The 18,764-nt window shown below is 44.1% G+C and overlaps 1 protein-coding gene across 1 annotated transcript in view; it reads left to right on the top strand.

The window, feature by feature from the left end:
- The window catches only part of ENPP6 (ectonucleotide pyrophosphatase/phosphodiesterase 6), a 90,436-nt gene that overhangs the window by 50,537 nt on the left and 21,135 nt on the right, over positions 1–18,764 (top strand). The window contains exons 3-5 of the mRNA XM_004316582.4: positions 12,100–12,211; positions 16,736–16,877; positions 18,043–18,222. Coding sequence (XP_004316630.1) covers positions 12,100–12,211; positions 16,736–16,877; positions 18,043–18,222 — 434 coding nt within the window. The remainder of the gene's footprint in view (positions 1–12,099; positions 12,212–16,735; positions 16,878–18,042; positions 18,223–18,764) is intronic.

Raw genomic sequence — 18,764 nt, 5'->3', positions numbered from 1 at the left:
ATCGCCATGAGAATTCTGAGACAGGCCATCATGGCCAGTCAGGGGCAGGAAAGGAGTTTCCCAGGAAAGGGGTGGATGGAGGGATCTGGCCACTGGGTCATCAGGGGAGGGAAAGAGGACAGAGTCTGGCTTTTTGCCTCAGGGCTGGGGGGCAGAAGCCAGGGACAGGGCGAGCTGTGCACACAGGACTCTGTGCAGAGGCGGCACCGAGTGCTCGAGGTGTGGCCACTGGGGCGGCCCTCAGGCTTTGCCCAGGTGTGCAGAGCGCTGGCTTTGCAGGGCCACATGTAGCACTCACTCCCGCTCCCAGCCATTCCTGGAAGTGGTTCAGAACCAGCTCAGAAGCTGGGGAGACCAGGGTTCCCCCAGATACATGGTGGGAGGTAAAGGGCAGATGGTAAGACCTGGAGATCACAGGCTCGAACTGGAGGGCTGGGGGATGAGGAATCCCTGGGTCGGCGCTAGAGTTCTAGCAAAGCCGCTGGCAAGGCTGAGCCTGCGGTCAAGGGCTTGCCGGCCTCCTGCATCCCGAGGAGGCCCAGGCTTCTTGGATCCAAATACCAGGAAACCACCTGCTCCGGGAGGAGGCTCTGGTGGGGACCACCACGTGTGCAGCAGTCGAGATGCCTTCCCCCTGGGGAGCATGACATCACTTGCAGGATTTAGATGACCTTGAGGCATGTGCCTCTGACCCAGAGATGCTGCTCGTGGCTGATATGAGGGGCACCAGGTGCCCCTCACTCCTCACCTGGGCCTGCTGGGTCCCTGACCCTGGGACAGAGACTCTCCCATCTAAAGCTGACCCACAGAGGCAGAGATCTTTGGCCTCATGATGCCTTGCTAAGGTTTCACCACTGCCTTCCTAAAGCAGACACCCAGCCTGGTTAGGCACATGCCCCTCTGCCCTCAGGTTCCCATTATCACCTTTCACGCCCAGTGAGTCCTTTCCCGTTGAGTTTCCAGAACCTGCTCTAACGGATGAGTGCTTCTCATCTCACCAGTCTGCTCCTGTGCACAAGGCCAGTCTGCATGGCATCCTGTGTTCAGGCCAGCCCACCCCGCCGCCCCCCCATCCCCAGATCAGAAGAGACCTCCCAGCCCTGTGGGCCCGGCTGACCTGGGAAAGGGCCTCTGAGATCAAAGGCCACACTTTCCCCAAGGACTTGTCCCCATAAGCTCCTGTGCCTCAGATGTATCTTCCTGGAGAAGGTGACATGTTTCTAAGAGTTAATTGACTTAGCTGTTTTAATAAGCTCTCTTGAGACGCATATTCAACTGTAGTGCACCTGCCTCTTATCCCATAAAATGCAGCTCACAGGGGTTATTGTCACAAGGTGTGTGGAAGTTGGAAGCCGAGCGGCACTTGGAAGGCGGGACCTGTGTTGTAGGAAGTTTAGAGAAATGCGATTTTCATGGGCTCAACTTCCTTGGAGAGAGTTGGCAGGAAGCAAGGATCAGTCAGGAAAGCAGTGGAAAAGTATCAGAGCCAGGAAGCTGATTACTAGGTGGCAAGGAGACCTTGGGACAGTCACTTCTCCCATCGCAGGCGTTTGTTTTCTCAGCTGCAAAATAAAAGGCACTGATGTAAGCCTGCTGCGAAGGGCCGCGAAAGCTGTTCGTTGTGCCCGGATGCTGTGTCCGCGGGGGCGTGGCTCACACTATAGTCGTCATAGATTTGCATATTTATTTTGACAATATGTTGGTCTGTGACAGTCATGTTGCTATGACAAAATAGATATATTAAAATAATTGTCTAGCAGATATAAGTTAAGTGTTTTGAAGAAGAAGTGACTTAAAATTTTTTTTTGGCACAGAGATGCATGGGCTTAGTGGCGCTCCTCTTTGGTTGTGCTTTAAGTTCCCTCCAGCTCAGGATATATTTATTAGGTTGCTGAGGTGGGACTGTCCAGCAGGAAGGCAGATTCTAGACAGAGATAAGACGAGGACCTGAACAGTGAGCCCTAATTAAGGGCAATTCCCTTTCAAGTTCCCTGGGAACAATGAGGAAATAAGATGCAGGAAAGCCAAAGCCTGCCCTTGAAGCACCGGTGAAACCAAAATCTTACTGCCAACTTCCTGGTTGGTCTTTGAAACTGCAAAAGCCAGGCCACTGCCTTTGTTTCCCCACAGACCCCTATGCAGAGATTCAGGAATCCCTGCTTTCCTCAGGCACCGGTGGGCTGACCTGAAGGACCTCAGTTGCCCAGATCCGCACTCGCTGGGAGGCCATGAAAGTGGCCTGGAGGCGACAGCCCGAGGGGCTGAGCAGTGCGCCTAGGTTCACAGACTGAGCCCACGGTGGGTCCAGAAAGGGGCCCACAGGCTCCTGATTAAAGAAATAGCTCGTGGGATCCACACAACACACCCCTTCCAGCCTGATGATTTCCATCAGGTAAAGACTAAGGAAAACAAAACGAAGCCCCCAGACGAATTCTTCCAGGAATAACGAGCCTTGCCCTCTCTAAATATACCACTTTCACTGATTCCTTGTTCCATCGTGGCATCTGTCATTGCTTGCTGGCTGTTTCCTTTGCCAGTCATTTTTATTCATTCTGGGTTTTAAGATTAGAGGTCTGGTGACTGTTTTTGCCTTGGGAGATTTCACCTGGGAGAGACCATTCAGGACAGAGAGCGCAGAATGGCTGCACTTGCCTCAGTTTTTGTGAACTTGGGTACCGGTCTCTCCCTTCTCAGGGCCACGTGAAGGTATGTAGCTTCGATCCAAATTAATTGTGTCTGCAGTGTCAGGGCATCTCTGCTGGGCTGAGACACAACCTTTCACTCCTCTGGCTGGCTGGCTGCGTATCTGAAGAGACAGGAAGCACTAATGCTCCGTTGGCTCTGCAGCGAAGGTTTTCCCTCTCTCCGCTCAGCTTATAGAGCCTCAGCTGGGGAACAACCCTGAGAATAAATGACAACTGTCAGTCATATCTTACCTGCAGCTGCCTGCACCACTCTAAGCCCTGCTGCTTTCTGAACTTTACAGTTCCCTTAGAGTAGCAGCACTAATGCCTAGTTTCCTGGTTCAGGGTCTTCAAACTGTAAGGATTTCCAAGAGCAAGATTAATTTTAAGGGAATCTGTTTTAAGATCATCAACGTTCATATATATTGCAAAAATCGTCCTGATTAAAAACATGTCCTTTTCCTACTTTATATAAGAAAGGAGTACCCCTCAGCAGTCAAGAACCTTACTAAGGTGCATTGCCTCCGTATAGAAAAGCCTCCAGGGCCAGACAAAGAAACAGTTTGAAATGTTGGTGTAGGTGTACAGAAAAGAATGCATCTAGTGACAAAATAACAAAACGTAAAAATAGTCAAGTATTTACCCATGCTCTCTTTTAAATTATTTAAGAAAAACCCAATTGAGTTGTCAGCTGAAACACTATTTAAACATTTATGATGATAGATCACTATGTGAATGTTGGCATTCAAAGAAGCCATTCAAAGAATTAAATGACAGACTAGTTCTATTTCCATCTACTTATTTATGTAAACAACTTTCTTATCACTTAGATTTAACAAATAGGAATAGAATGGATTCTGAACTTGTCTCATTCTAGAGATCAATCATATTCATCCATGGATATACAAACTGATTTTTTTTTTTTTTTTTTTTGCGGCACATGGGCCTTTCACTGTTGTGGCCTCTCCCGCTGCGGAGCACAGGCTCTGGACGCGCAGGCTCAGCAGCCATGGCTCACGGGCCCAGCCGCTCCACGTCATGTGGGATCCTCCCGGACCGGGGCACAAACCCGTGTCCCCCGCATTGGCAGGCGGACTCTCAACAACTGTGCCACCAGGGAAGCCTACCAATTGACTTTTAAAAACATCCTATTCCTTTCATTATGAGACACATTTCCAATAAAATGTAACTTTTTATTTTAAAAGATCATTTATTGAAATTTGGGGTTCCACTGGTACAATGACAGGCAAAGCTACTTTGAAACAACTCTTCTCGCCAGCAACAACTGAAAACGCTGCTGGACTGTGTGTGTGCGTGTGTGTGTGTGTGCGCGCATGCACGCGCACACAGTGTGACGGATCAGAGACAGACTAAGACCTAGAGAACAAGGTGTATCTGGAAATTGGCACCATGTCTCCCCTGCATTTAAACACTGATCGCAGAAACAGCAGCTGGGAGACTAAGAAACTGAACTGAGGTTTTGACAGAATCACAGGATGGGGGAAATGACAAAAATTGGAGTTCATGGGCCACCAAGCAGAAGAGATCTAGTAAACATCCTAGACTTTCAGTTGGGACAATAAAGGACAATGCCTTTGGAGTAAGAAGGAGCTAGAAGTAAACTAGGGGTGAAACCCTCTGGAGGACTGAAGCCTTCATAAAACCCAAGCTGAGCTTTGAGTCATCTTAATCCCTGACTAACTCCACTCTGGGTTAAGATGGTCTGCCTGTAGCCTAGGTTCCCTTCATAAGCAAAAGCCTGCGCTCTCTAGAAAAAGATAACAACATATGGAGTGTCAAATGATATCTACAGTTTTTTGTATACAATATGCAGCATTCCCAGAATATGGGAAAACAAGTCCTGACTGGAAACTCAGGAGAAATAAACAGGCAAGTCTTGACTGAAAAATCAAGAGAAAAACAGTAGACAATAGACTCAAACCCACTGGTCCAGATACCGATATGACTTTAAAGAGAGCTATGATAAAAGAACTAAATGACAAAATGGAGACCTGCAGTAGTAAACTAGAATCTTTTTTAAAAGGTGAACTCTATAACTGAAGACAGCTCTCCGGCTTAAATAGGCAAAAAGATGAAAAAGGCAGAAAAGAATGTTCGAGACACATGGGACATAGTGAAAAGGCCACAGAAGGATTAGAGAGAGAAGATGAGACACAAGTAATATTTGAGAGATAAAGTTTGAGAACTTTCTGAAACAGACAAGAAATAGCAAATCATAGACTCAAGAAGTGCTGTGAAATCCATTAATTTCAGAACTGCTGATACCACAGAAATGAAAAAAACTTAAAAGCAGCAATAGAAAATTGTTCAAAGAAGCAGTGATAAGACTGACAGCCGACTTTCCAACAGAAATACTGGAATCCAGAAAGACAATAGAACGATATCCCCAAATGTTAAAAGAAAAATAATGATCAGTTCTATATCCAGTGAAAATATCCCTCAAAAATGAAGGCAAGGGACTTCCCAGGTGGTTCAGTGGTTAAGACTCCGTGCTCCCAATGCAGGGGCCTGGGTTCAATTCCTGGTCGGGGAAATAGATCCTGCGTGCCACAACTGAGACCCAGCATAGCCAAATAAATAAAAAAAATTTTTTTTAAAGGAAGGCAATATAATGACTTTTTCTAGAGACACAACAGTGAGAATTTATTGCCAGCACGTTTAGAGTGGAGGAAATGCTAAATTCTTAAGGTGGAAGGAAAATTGTCACAAATGGAAGCACAGAGATGGAGGAAGGGATGAAGAGCTACAGAAAGGGTAAACGTGTAGGAAAAACTAAGCTAATAATAATAGTAGTAATAATAATTTTTAGATTAAAAACCCATATGGAATGGAAATACATGACAACAGAAGCACAGAAGGTAGGAGAAATGTAAAATTCAAAGTTAAAGTGTTTAAATGTCTTTGCATTGCCTGGGAAGTTGTGGGAGTGCAAATTTATATTAGATTTCGATTGACCAATATTTCAATTTTTAAAAATCATCTCTAGGGCACTATTCCAGAAAGAGATTAATTAAAATATACAAATAGCAGGGTGATAGAGGAGAGGAAAAGGAGCAATAATAATCATACATACATAATCCAAAAGGAATTAAGAAAGGAGAGAAAAAGTGTCAAATGTGTAATGAATATAAGACATGTATTTAGGTGGCTGACTTAAACATAAAAATTTCCTTAAGTACATTGCAAGTCAACGTTTATTGTTTTTTACTAATATTTCATTAAATACTCCAATTAATCTGAATGAGTCTATTTATATAAAGTTCAAAAGCAGGTAAAACTAATCTACAGTGTTAGAATAGTGTTTACACTTGGAAGAACAGTGACTAAAAGGGGGCACGAGAAGGTGCCTGTATGTGAAGGTTATGTTCTGTTTCCTGATCTGGGTGCCGGCTACACAGCTGCATTTACTTTGTCAGGATGAACAGTACACTTATCATTTATTCACTTTGTATGTATCTATGTTAAACTTTAATAGAAATTCACATTTAAAACAACTATCAGACTGGATAAGAGCAAAAACTAATATATGCTGCTTATAAAAGGTGTACATTAAATGTAAGTATGCAGAAAAGTTGAAAGTAATAGCATTTTTAAAAGACACAGCATGCACTCACCCAAGGGGAGCTGGTGCAGCTATAACATCAGTCGGTGCAGACTCTAAGCTTAGACTATTTTTAAGATAAAGAAAGACAGTTCACGTTGATATAAAGTTCAATCTCCCAAGAAGTTGTAATAATTCTAAATTTTCATGCTCCTAATTACACAATCTCAAAATAAATAAAGCAAATATTGATAAAACCAAAAGGAGAAATGGGTAAATTCACAATGATAATAAGTTCTAAGACATCTTTCTCAGTAACTGATAATATAAGAAAATAAAAAAATAGAAGGATACAGAAAATTTATGAAGCATAATTAACATATTTACCTAATTGATATTACTAGAACACTGTACCCAACTACCACTAAATACACATTATTCTCAAGTACACATGGAACATTTGTCAAAAATGACCATATTTTAGCCATAAAGCATTTCTCAACAAATTGGAACTGTATGAAATCATACAGAATGTGTTCTCCGACTACAGTGTAATTAAAGTATAATCAATAATAAAAAGAAAAATTTCAATTCTATATACTTGGAAAATAACCAGGGACTTCTAAATAACTTATGGTTCAAAGAAGAAGTAACTATGGGTATTTGGATTGTGGGCTGCAAGTAAAGTCATTCTTAAATGGAAATTAATAGTTATACATCCAAGTGATGACAAGGGTGGAGTAACAAAGTCTCATATCGTGCCAGGAGAAGCAAATTAATATAGCAACTTTGAAAACCTATTTGGCATTATCTGATAAAGGTGAACATACGCATACCCCAAATCTAGCAATTCTACTCCTACACATATTACAACAGAAATGCATACCTAAATGCATCAAAGAACATGTACAAGAATGTTTATATTAGCATTATTCATAATTTTTAAAAACTGGATATGCATACAATAGAACTTTTGTGTCTTAATGGGTATATTAGAAGGAAGTTGGAAGTTATCACTAAAAATATGTTTTTGGTTTCTTATTACAAAAATAACATATTTATTTTAGGAAAGTTAGTTCAATTCAATAAGCAATAATAAGAATATAAAAGTCAGCTATGATCCTTCTGTATCAGTTATGAACTATCTACTGCAAGTTTTAGAAAACCTAGCCAACAGTGACTAAACATATAGGAATTTATTTGTATCACATAAGAAGTATGTACTTTATGTGGTTCAGCTGTTTAACAATGTCATTTTAAAAACCTAGGCTCTTTTGATCCTTCTGCTCTATATTAGCATATTAACTTTTTCCCTTCATGCTTGTTGACTCATGGTTTCAGAATGGTTGCTGCCGGTCCAGGGATCATGTCCTTACAACCTACATTCCAAACTGCAGAAGAAGAAAAGAGGTAGCGCTAGCAACTCATGTTAATTTTTTCATATCAAAGCAAAGCCTCCCACTCGAAGCATCTCAGCAGATCTCAATGCCAGTAGTGAGTCACATGACCATTCCTACTCACAAGGGACACTGGGCAGATGAGAAAGCTTTCCTCTTTCTTTAGTAAGGGATGGAAAGGAAGAAAGTTCAGAATGGCTTCAGTTTAGCCGAAAAAAGTCTACCAAGGCAGCCACACAAATTTTACCCTGTCATATTTTGTTATATTCACTTCCACTCTTTCTTAGACATAAATACGCTTTTTAAAAAAAATAAATTATTTATTTTTGTCTGCATTGGGTCTTCATTGCACGCAGGCTTTCTCTAGTTGCAGTGGGCGGGGACTACTCTTCGTTGCAGTGTGTGGGCTTCTCACTGCGGTGGTTTCTCTTGCTGCGGAGCACCAGCTCTAGGCACGCGGGCTTCAGTAGTTGTGGCGCACGGGCTTAGTTGCTCCATGACATGTGGGATCTTCCCGGACCAGGGCTCGAACCCATGTCCCTTGCATTGGCAGATGGATTCTTAACCACTGCACCACCAGGGAAGCCCTAAATATGCTTTAAGTATTTACAAAAATGAGATCATCCTTCACAAACTATTTACTAGCCTTTTTTCACTTAAAATAGTATGGCAGTAAATACAAATGGCGTAATAATTGTATATGCCTGCATGGTATTTCATTATTTGGATGTGCTGTAATTTAACCATACCTTTATTACCAAATGTTTAAATTGCTTCTTAATTTTATATTCTAAATAATATTGTAAAAAAGGTGCTTGTATATACAAATTTATTTTCTTAGAATGTGTTCTCTGAAGTGGTTTTCAAGGAAAAGCATGTATACAATAAAAATTATATAAATATTGCCAAACATTGCCACTCTGGAGGAGAGTGACCCAGAAACCCACTCCTAGCTGTGTGCCTCATATTGGTGTTTTTCAAACACTGGTCTTGATTCATAACGGACAGTGACATCAATTTATGGATTGTTAACCAGTGTTTTAAAAAACCCACCTAAAACAGAATAGAATAGAATAAAGTATTAGCATGCTTTGCTCATATTTTAGTGAAACTTCTGTTTCCTCTGTCAGAGTGTGTGTCCTGTACTGTGTCATGAAGCAAAATGAGTATTTTGCCAAGGGTTACAGACGAAATTTTTTTTAAATGTTCCCATAGAGAAACACTCATGCATGCCTCCTGATTTCCCCCACTCATTTAAAATTTCTGTTTGTTGTTAACTGCCTTGATAAGAAGTTCTATAACAGTAACAGATTATAGCGGTGACGGCAGCGCTCCTGATTTGCTTCGGACCTAAATGAAAATGTGTCCCATGAAGTTTTTTTTTTTTTAAGATTTATTTATTATTTATTTATTTATTTTATTTAGTTTTGGCTGCATATGCTCTTAGTTGCAGCACGCAGGATCTTCGTTGAGGCATGTGGGATCTTTCGTTGTGGTGCCCGGGCTTCTCTCTAGTTGTGGCGTGTGGGTTTTCTCTTCTCTAGTTGTGGCTCACGGGCTCCAGGGCGCGTGGGTTCTGTAGTTGTGGCGCGCGGGTTCTAGTTGAGGCGTGTGAGCTCAGTAGTTGTGGCACGCGGGCTTAGTTGCCCCGCGGCATGCGGGATCTTAGCTCCCTGACCAGGGATTGAACCTGCGTCTCCTGCACTGTAAGGCATATTCCTTACCACTGGACCTCCAGGGAAGTCCCCCCATGAAATTTTGAAATGTAGAATTTTCACTGTTAATAACTAGCCTGTCAGTGAAGTTTTCATTTCCTCTTTACATCGTTTCATAAAGGTTTTCTTTTTTATTTATAAGGAGTTGGATTTATTTTTAGTTAACTGTTATAATTAATTTATAGTTTTATTACCTGTGGTCAGATAATATGCATTGTGCTGTATAATTTCTACTTTTTTGGAAGTTAATGCGATTTTCTTTGTGGATGAGGATATGATCAGTTTTTCCAACTTTTGTGTTTTTATAACAATTCCATTCTTATAAGAATTCTTTAATAATAATTATGTATATTTGTGTATATTTATGGTATATAAATACTCATTTACATTCTAAACTATTAATGTGGATTTGTAGCTGTTTCAGGCTTTTGAGACCATAATCAACTTGAATACTATTGAGAGAGCTGATTTTTTGGTTTACTTTTTGGGGGGTTTATTTGGTCTATTCTTTTATATCTAACCTTGCTGTGTCATTTTACCTAACCTGTAAATTTTAAAAATAGTTTATAGTTACTTCATGTTGACATTCTTGTAGAGTGTAACCCATTCACATTTATTTTGAATATATTTGATTTTCTATTTTATTATGCTTTCAATATTAGGGCTTCCTAGATATTTCCTTTTTTTTTTTTCTTTTCATGTACTTTGATATTTGATTAATTTTGTATGCTTCTTTTTCTTCCTTTAGTGATTTGGAAGTTATGCATACAACTTTCTTCTGTATATTCCAAACTTTTAAATCAATGTCTAGAATGAACACTATATATTGACAATCCCTTCCCTCCAACAACAATGAAAATGCTTTTCCTTTCCTTTTTGGTTAAATAATTGGGAACTTTAGATCCAGGTTATTACATTAAACATTTTTTTAAAATATGCACCTTATTTTTCAATAAAATATTTTCACATAACTACATTAATATTACTAATACTTAACTATATTTTGTGATTTCACCATTTACTGCTATTTATTTTAAAACCCTATCTTATTCGTTCTTGGGTTCTTTTATTTTGACTTATTTCTCGATTAGCTTGAGTAAATCTTAATAGTATGGAAAAATGTCTGTCTGTCCTTAATGTCCATAATGTCTGTCCTTGCATGTCTGAATTCGTCAGATACTGTTTTAAAAGAATACCTAACGTTTTGGAGTCAGATAAAACTAGATTCAAATGTTAGCTCTTCCTCATTATTGCCCTGAGACAATGGGAAAGTCTCTTCACCTTTTTTTTTCTTTTTTTTGTGGTACGCGGGCCTCTCACTGTTGTGGCCTCTCCCGTTGCGGAGCACAGGCTCCGGACACGCAGGCTCAGCGGCCATGGCTCACGGGCCCAGCCGCCCTGCGGCATGTGGGATCTTCCCGGACCGGGGCACGAACCTGTGTCCCCTGCATCGGCAGGCGGACTCCCAACCACTGCGCCACCAGGGAAGCCCCCTCTTCACCTTTTTGACTCAGTTCCTCCTGTGTAAAATGAAGGCACCATCAGCTATTTTATAGGATTCGTAAGGATCATACCAAGTGTAAGTGGGAATCATTTTCTCTGGGCTACAAAAAAGCTCACCATCTGGCCTCCAGACCCCCTTGCCTGGGAACGTTACCGTGCTTGCTGTTCTACACACACACCTTACTGTTTCTCACTTTGAACTTTGCTTCCGCTGCTCTCTTTGCTTGGACGTCCCTTTCTTCCCACTTCTAACCCCAACGCATGGGCCAGACAGTCTGTAAGACTGAGTCCAACACGGGGATTTGAGGAAAGCTTCCAGAAGGAAATAATATCTGCATTAAATGTGCCTCGTCTGAGTCCCCTCACCACCCAGTAAATGTGCACTTCACTTTAGACTTCAACTATTACACTGTTTGCACGGAATCCTCCTCCTACTAGGCTAGATTCTGGGATGCCACAGGATGGAGCAAACACAATTAGAATTAAATACACCACTATGTCTGAACGTAGTGACTAGTCAGGTGCGCAGTAAATACACCCAACTAACAAACTGAGACTGGCACGTTCCTCTCCTGCCCTATTTTCTGATAAGGAGGTTGGATGCCTCTTCCTCGGGGCAACCATTTCAACTTGTTCAGGGGCCTGGGGCAGAAAAGCTGAAGCCACAGCAGCTCCCAACATCTGAATTCTTTCATTCTTTTACTTCATTTTGGGAGAGGTAAGGGGACGGCTCAGGGCCCTTGCTTTAACTCAGTGATTTTTAGACTTGCCCATCAGTGCAGTACTTCTGAGTCCAGCTAGACTAGTGAAGTCTTTATTTTAGTATTCCCAGGCTAATCAGATATTAACCTCATACTTGGTTCTAGAATAGGCAAAGGTGCACTAGAAGAATTTGTAGTTATAAAAAATCTATAGAAAAAAGTTTCAATTGAGACATTCTGTGTACTAATTAATTTTTGTTATTGTTGTTTCAAATTGGGAAAGACAACCATTAACCAATTTTTGCCAGTCCCTGTCATGAGACACCAGTGCTGTATAGGAAAGACGTTTAAGAGCCTCTGCTCCAGTTAAACAAAATTAGAATTAAATACACCACTTATCAACAATACATTCTTTTATTTCATGAAAAGGAACAAAAATTTTTGTTTTGACTAATGGTATTTGCTTCCTAAAATAGGCTCATCACCCTACCTTGATTATTGAAGAAAGTAACCATTTACTATCTTTTTCCTTCTTAGGCTGTGAGGTTGAGATTCTTGGTGTCAGACCTACTTACTGCCTAGAATATAAAAATGTCCCAACGGATATCAATTTTGCCAATGCAGTCAGCGATGCTCTTGACTTCTTCAAGTAAGTGTCTCAAATTCTTAGCCATGCCACTGTTCTTCCTGTTTCCAGGACCAATAATGAATGCTAAAGTGGATTAAGAAGGCTTGGTATAGGTGAAGTATGTCTCAGAGAGGTAGTGAGCCTCTCACACGGTGATTGCTACCCTCTAGTAGAGGATGATTGTGTGTTGAGTAATTTTAGGTAGGGGCACCCTTTGGAAACGTTGAATTGAGAGCAAGGAAGTCCCCAGGGGTTTAGGACTTTCTTCTTTGTGTTGATGGAAAATAGAGAAGCAATGTGAATGTCAGCATTTCTCTAATCATGATATAGTGAATGCCTGACTCTCCAAAGATATAAGTTTTTGACAAAAGAAGGAAGATCTTTGGTGGAATAAGTTTGGAAAAATTGCCTACTCTATCATCTTCTTGGAAATGTACAAAGCCTATTAGCATATTAGTACATAGAACCTTTTTTTTTTCTCTTCCACATGGAACTATCACACCCAGTTTGAAAAATGCAGAAATCAGTAATGGTCTGAATAGCACACGAGTGTGTCAGGGAAACTGACTTATTTCTAAGTTTTCAATTTTTTTAAAAAAATGTATGTATTTATTTATTTTTGGCTGGGTTGGGTCTTCGTTGCTGCGTGCGGGCTTTCTCTAGTTGCGGCGAGAGGGGACTACTCTTTGTTGCGGTGCACAGGCTTCTCATTGCGGTGGCTTCTCTTGTTGTGGAGCATGGGCTCTAGGCGCGCAGACTTCAGTAATTGTGGCACACGGGCTCAGTAGTTGTGGCTCGCGGGCTCTAGACCGCAGCCTCAGTAGTTGTGGCGCACAGGCTTAGTTGCTCTGCGGCATGTGGGATCTTCCCGGACCAGGGCTCAAACCCGTGACCCCTGCATTGGCGGGTAGATTCTTAACCCCTGCGCCGCCAGGGAAGTCCCTCAATTTTTTTTTTTAACACTCAGCAACTTCAACCATTCCTTTAACCATTCTCTCTCCCTAATTCTCTCCAACCCACTTCAGTAAGGAAAATTGATGTGACATTGTGAACTCTTTACATTGAAAAGAAATCTGGACAGGATCCTAAGGTGATGGGAGATCTGGGTGTCCCTGAAATCCAGGGTTGGGGGCCCCTTGCAGCTCTCAGGTAATTGGGCCGATGGCCACATGTCCTTCTGGCATGGTTCCTGGGCTGAAAGCTATAAATAGCCAATAACAGATCTGCAGGCGTTTCCACCCATCACTCCTCACCCAACCGCTCCATTACAAATGAGCTGACCAGTGATGGAGACCAGATCCATGTGGAAAACAGCTGGCCACCAAGAATTTGTCAGCTAAACTCCAACAGGCAAGAGCTCTTAGCCCTTGAAGACTCAGGTCCCTCATGAATCAACGAGCTCCAACATAGAAGTCTTTCACAAAAGGCATATGTATAAATCCCCGAATCTCAACCATCACAATTCCAGTGTTCCTGGCATCTGGGGTTGACAGCTTCCTGACACAAAGCCATCAGGTGAATCTGTGAGACTTACTAGCTTTCTGATCGCACGGAGATTTATGAATATGGCAAATAGCCTTAAAGAAACCAGCCCAGTGGCTGCTGTATTAAGGTGAAGTGTCTAAACTGTAGTGCCCTGAAAGCATTTCATTGAGCTTCAGTGCAACCAGTAAACCTTGTGAAATTTTTCCCACATACAGGCCCCACCCTGGAAGTGTACACACCTAAACATAGGATGTTCTGTGTGAACCAGCGCATCTGGGATGCTACAGGCACAAGTACAAAAGGCAGCTAAGTGCGGAGACATATCCGAGGGCATGATTTTGTGGAAAGTTCCATTACGTTCCAACGTGGTGGAGGAAATGCCATCAGTCCATCAGTGTAATGAACATGGGCCTCAAAAGCGTTTAGGGATATGTATGAAAATGCCATTCCCAAGTTAGGACTTTTCCCTACTGCCTACACGCGTGTGGAACCCTGAGTGACTTTTTGTTCTCTGCTGTCTGTAGATGCGGGGGGCATTTGTATTAGTCATTCATACACTAGCGAGTATGAATGATGATAATATTATTTGTGAGAAACAAGCAAATAATAACTTACCCCAATCCCCATTGTGGAGGAGGGGGGACATGGTATTTGTTAAAGAAGGGCCAGTCTGTTTTGTTCTAAAAAGAGAAAAGAACACTTGACTAGCAATTTCCCTTAACTGGAAACCAGCATATCCTCCAAACTGTGAATGAAGTACACCTCAGGGTACGAGAACATCACAGCATCATTAAAAGGTGCGCCCTCTTGGCAAGTATGACCATGGTGAAGGAAGACGCCAGGCTGAACATTCTCTGGAACCGACCCCCGTGTAGTGAATGGAGTCGGTGTGGACATTCAAAAGCCCGGGCTGGTGGAGTCAAGTGTTCTGACCCTGGACGTGGGAAGTTCACATTTCCAGTCCTAGCCATGTCTCAGAGGTCGGTGAGGCCTAGAATCCTTTTTGGCCTATTTCCTCATCTGCAAATGCTTTTCTCTAGGGACACTTTTCATCTCAGATCCAGAATCTGGAGGCACATCCAAGCCACAGACATAGAGCTCATGCCGAGAAATGAAAGGGACTCAGTTTCACTGCTACCTTTGCCTTGTCTCACGCCCCACTTTCTTGGGGTTGGTGGGATTCTTATAGCAGAGTAAGAACCACTTCCACATGGTCATTTGGGTAGCAGAATGTTTCCCCATTGGTGCGGGCTGTTGCATTCTCTCAGAGTATCTGGGTCAGGGTGTTGGAGCTCCACCTGAGTCTCAGTGCTGGCTCCACTTCTCACGAGCTGTGTGACGTGGGCAACAGTACTGAACTCTCTGTTTAACGTATTCCTGCCTGATAGGGTTGCTGTGAGGATGAATTATGATAATGCATGAAAAGCCCTCAACATAGTGCCTGACCTAGAATAACTATGATTTATTGAGCACTTACTATTATTATACCTTCAACTGACAGTTACAGAGCTCCTCCTGTATGCCAGACCCTAGGCTGAGCTGAGACACAGGGAGAATGAATGCATCCCAGGGTGAGAAACCCCGCAATTTAGAGGGGAGGGAAGGACACATAAATGGGCAATTACAGCACAGTGTGAAAAAACACAACCCAGAGATGAACCAGGAAAGCCGTGGGAGTGCCCAGGAGGGCCACCCAACTGAGCCTGGGCATCAGGGATGCTTCCTGGAAGAAGCACCGTCTTCCTGAGACCGGAAGGATGGGCGGGGTTGTGCAAACCACGCTCTGGAACTACTGTGAGGTTCTTTTTCCTCTTCTGTGGATTGCAAGGCCCAAGGCACCACAGGCGCTAAGGATACACGTTCTCTCCTTCCAAGTGTCGGGGGAGACCACACCAGGAGAGACCAGGCCGCCTCACTTGTGTGTTTGTTTAAATAGAGTTTTTCAAGAGAAATAAGGCAGTCCGCCAAGAGGATTAGTTATTAACCCTTAAAGTCCACACAAAGGAGTTAGCCTTCATTCCTTTTCCACTGCTTCCTCTTCTGTCAGTCGCTGTTACTGCTGCCCGCACCATCCCCGTCATCAGCATCACTGCTCTGTTCGGGTGCTTTGGGGACGTTGTGGGCAGGGCAGTCACAGCGGGAAGCTGTGCGCTGTGTGGAGGAGGGGGTACATCGCACAGTGTTTTCTCCCCCCACCCGACTCCCTCAGCCTCCTACTCCAGGTTTGTCACTAGTTCCCACTCAGTCTCAGCTTCGCACGGAGGGTTAAATAGTTGGATTTTTACCACCGGTACTCTGGCCGAGGGGGGCGTTTTTCCAGGATGCAGAAAGTGTGGTCAGTGCTAGAATTCACCCTGTGCCCACCCTGGAGCTGACCCTTCCTAGGTCCCCAGAGACGTCAGGCCCTGAACACAAACACAGACCTGTCTGCCTCCTGCAAGGTTGCCTGGTAAAGCTTGTTCTTATTCTTGCGGGTCAGTGAAACCTACAGTCTAGTGTTCTATTTAGAGGCTCCCTCGAAGACCAGCAATAATGGAGGAGACTTTTTTTTTTTTAACATTTTTATGGAAGAATAATTGTTTTACAACGGTGTGTTAGTTGCTGCTGTATAACAAAGTGAATCAGCTATACGTATACATATATCCCCACATCCCCTCCCTCCTGCGTCTCCCTCCCTCCCCCTGTATCCGAGGAGACGTTTTTTGAATGATTGCTTCTCTTTTCTCTGAGCTTCTGGTGACAGCTTGTGGTGAGGGGAGTTATCAGAACTGTCCCCTGCCTGTCGCCACCTCTTCCCACTCCTGGGTCATGCTGAGCTGAGAGGGGAGGTGACCCATAAGCATGCTCTCTGACTTTTGTCACCAGGGTGCCCGGGACTGGCACCTTCTCCAAGGTTCTCTCTCCCTTGGAGAACCCCCTTGTTCTTTTTAAGGTATCGCTGTGCCTGGACCACAGGGCAGGGGCTGGAGGATGCCCATGCCTCCGCCAGGACCACCGGGTGGGAGGGGGGAAAGCTGGCAGGGCCTCTCTCAGCTCTCACCCTGCCCGCCCCCTCCCCAGGAGCGGCCAGGCGGACCTGGTGGCCATCTACTACGAGCGCATCGATGTGGAAGGCCACCACTATGGGCCCTCGTCGCCACAGAGGAAAGAAGCCCTGAGGGCCGTGGACACCGTCCTGAAGTACATGACCACGTGGATCCAGGTGACCGAAAACCAGGCCCACTGGGCTAACCTTCCCTCTGTCCCTCTCCTTCTGTCTCCTTGACTGTCACACCCCTCGACATCTTCCTTCTTACTGCTGAGAGCTGACTGGGCCAGCTCAAGGGTCTGAGGGGTCTCGTTTCTTCACGCAACGCCTCCCCAGGTACCACGACCTCCCTTGTCTTACAGCCAGGCCAGTGGCACTGAAATGACCCAGATCTGCATTACCGCCTGGCTCAGCTGGCGAGATGGCCTGACGCTTTACCAAACCATTCAGTCTGGTAACCAGACTGGTGTGGGTGCGGAACCCAGGCCTGGGTTCTCTCCCTGATTCTGCCACACCCTTACTGAATGACTTTTAGCAAAGTATTATTTTTAAACTTAAAAAAATTTTATTTTTAATTGAAGTATAGTTGATTTACAATGTTGTGTTAGTGTGTTAGTTTCAGGTGTACAGCAAAGTGATTCAGATATATATAGAGAGAGATAGAGATAGATAGATAAATAGATAGATTATATATGGTTCTTTTCCGTTATAGGCTATTACAAGGTATTGAATACAGTTCCCTGTGCCATACAGTAGGTCCTTGTTGTTTTTTATATAAGTAGTGTGTATATGTTAATCCCAAACTCCTAATTTATCCCTCTCCAGCCACTTTCCCTTCGGTAACCATAAGTTTGTTTTCTGTCTGTGAGTCTATTTCTGTCTTTTAAATAAGTTCATTTGTATCATTTTTTTAAATCCCATGTATAAGTGAGATCATATGATATTTGTCTTTGTCTGACTTAAAATATTATTTTTTTAAACTTTTGTGGGGTTAATTTTTCACACGTGTAAAACGGGCGAGTGATAGTTGTATTCCCACACAAGTTGGTTGAAAGACCCAAGAAGGATGAAAACAGAAAGGCTATCTTAAAAGGCTGGAGCCTCGTGTGTATTATGTTAGCGCTAATCGGGCGGGGACTGGCTCTCTCGTTCCCTCCCTGCAGCACTTCTGCTATGATTTTGAACCGTGTCTTATAGGGCAGACAAGCAGATGATTAAATTCAGAACTGGGGAAGAAGGCTTTCTCCTATAACTTGTAGTTGAAAACACCTCTTTGCCAGACAGCTGGTGTAAGAGGGTCCCCCTCTGGGCGCCGTCCTGACTGCCTGTCTCCCCACAGGAGCGCGAGCTGCAGGACGACCTCAACGTCATCATCTTCTCAGATCACGGGATGACTGACATTTTCTGGATGGACAAAGTGATTGAGCTGGATAAGTACATCAGCCTCCATGACCTGCAGCAGGTGAAGGACCGAGGGCCGGTTGTGAGCCTGTGGCCGGCGCCCGGGAAGCATTCTGAGGCAAGACGGGGGGGAAGGGTGGTGGGGGGAAGGGTGGTGGGGGGACGGGGGCAGAGCACACCCTCAGAGGCCATGACTCTGCGCTGAGTCTGTGTGTAGCTTTAAGGCGGAGGCACAGGGCAGCCTCGGGAGCCGGGACTCCGGTGGCAGATGACCCACCTGACCCCTTCCTCGCCGAGTGACGTCGGTCCAGTGCTTCATCCTCCCGTGTCTTCTATTCTCTGAAGCGGGCACTGAACGTCAGTGGGCACGAAACGAGACGAGGGTGTGCAGTGCCCAGCACGTGGCGCGGGGCCGGTTCGTTCTTGGCCAAAATGCAGCACTTCTTCTGTGCAGCTGGGGACAGCGGAAGCCTGCACAGAAGGCCCTTCTCTGGAGGAAAGCCGCCAGTCTGACCTGTTCTCAGCAGGGACTGGAGAGAAGAAGGCGACGGACGAGCACAGGTTGAGGCCGCGTGTGCCGTGGGTCGGCCCCTTAGCCCGGAGCCACGCGGCCGGCCGGGGTTCAGACCCCCGCACTCAGCAGCCGAGCAGCTCCCTAAG

The sequence above is a fragment of the Tursiops truncatus genome, chromosome 21 (genome assembly GCF_011762595.2).
Source record: "Tursiops truncatus isolate mTurTru1 chromosome 21, mTurTru1.mat.Y, whole genome shotgun sequence".
NCBI classification, from domain to species: domain Eukaryota; kingdom Metazoa; phylum Chordata; class Mammalia; order Artiodactyla; family Delphinidae; genus Tursiops; species Tursiops truncatus.
Note: the sequence above shows the minus strand (reverse complement) of the source record. Positions and strands in the feature narration are given on the sequence as shown.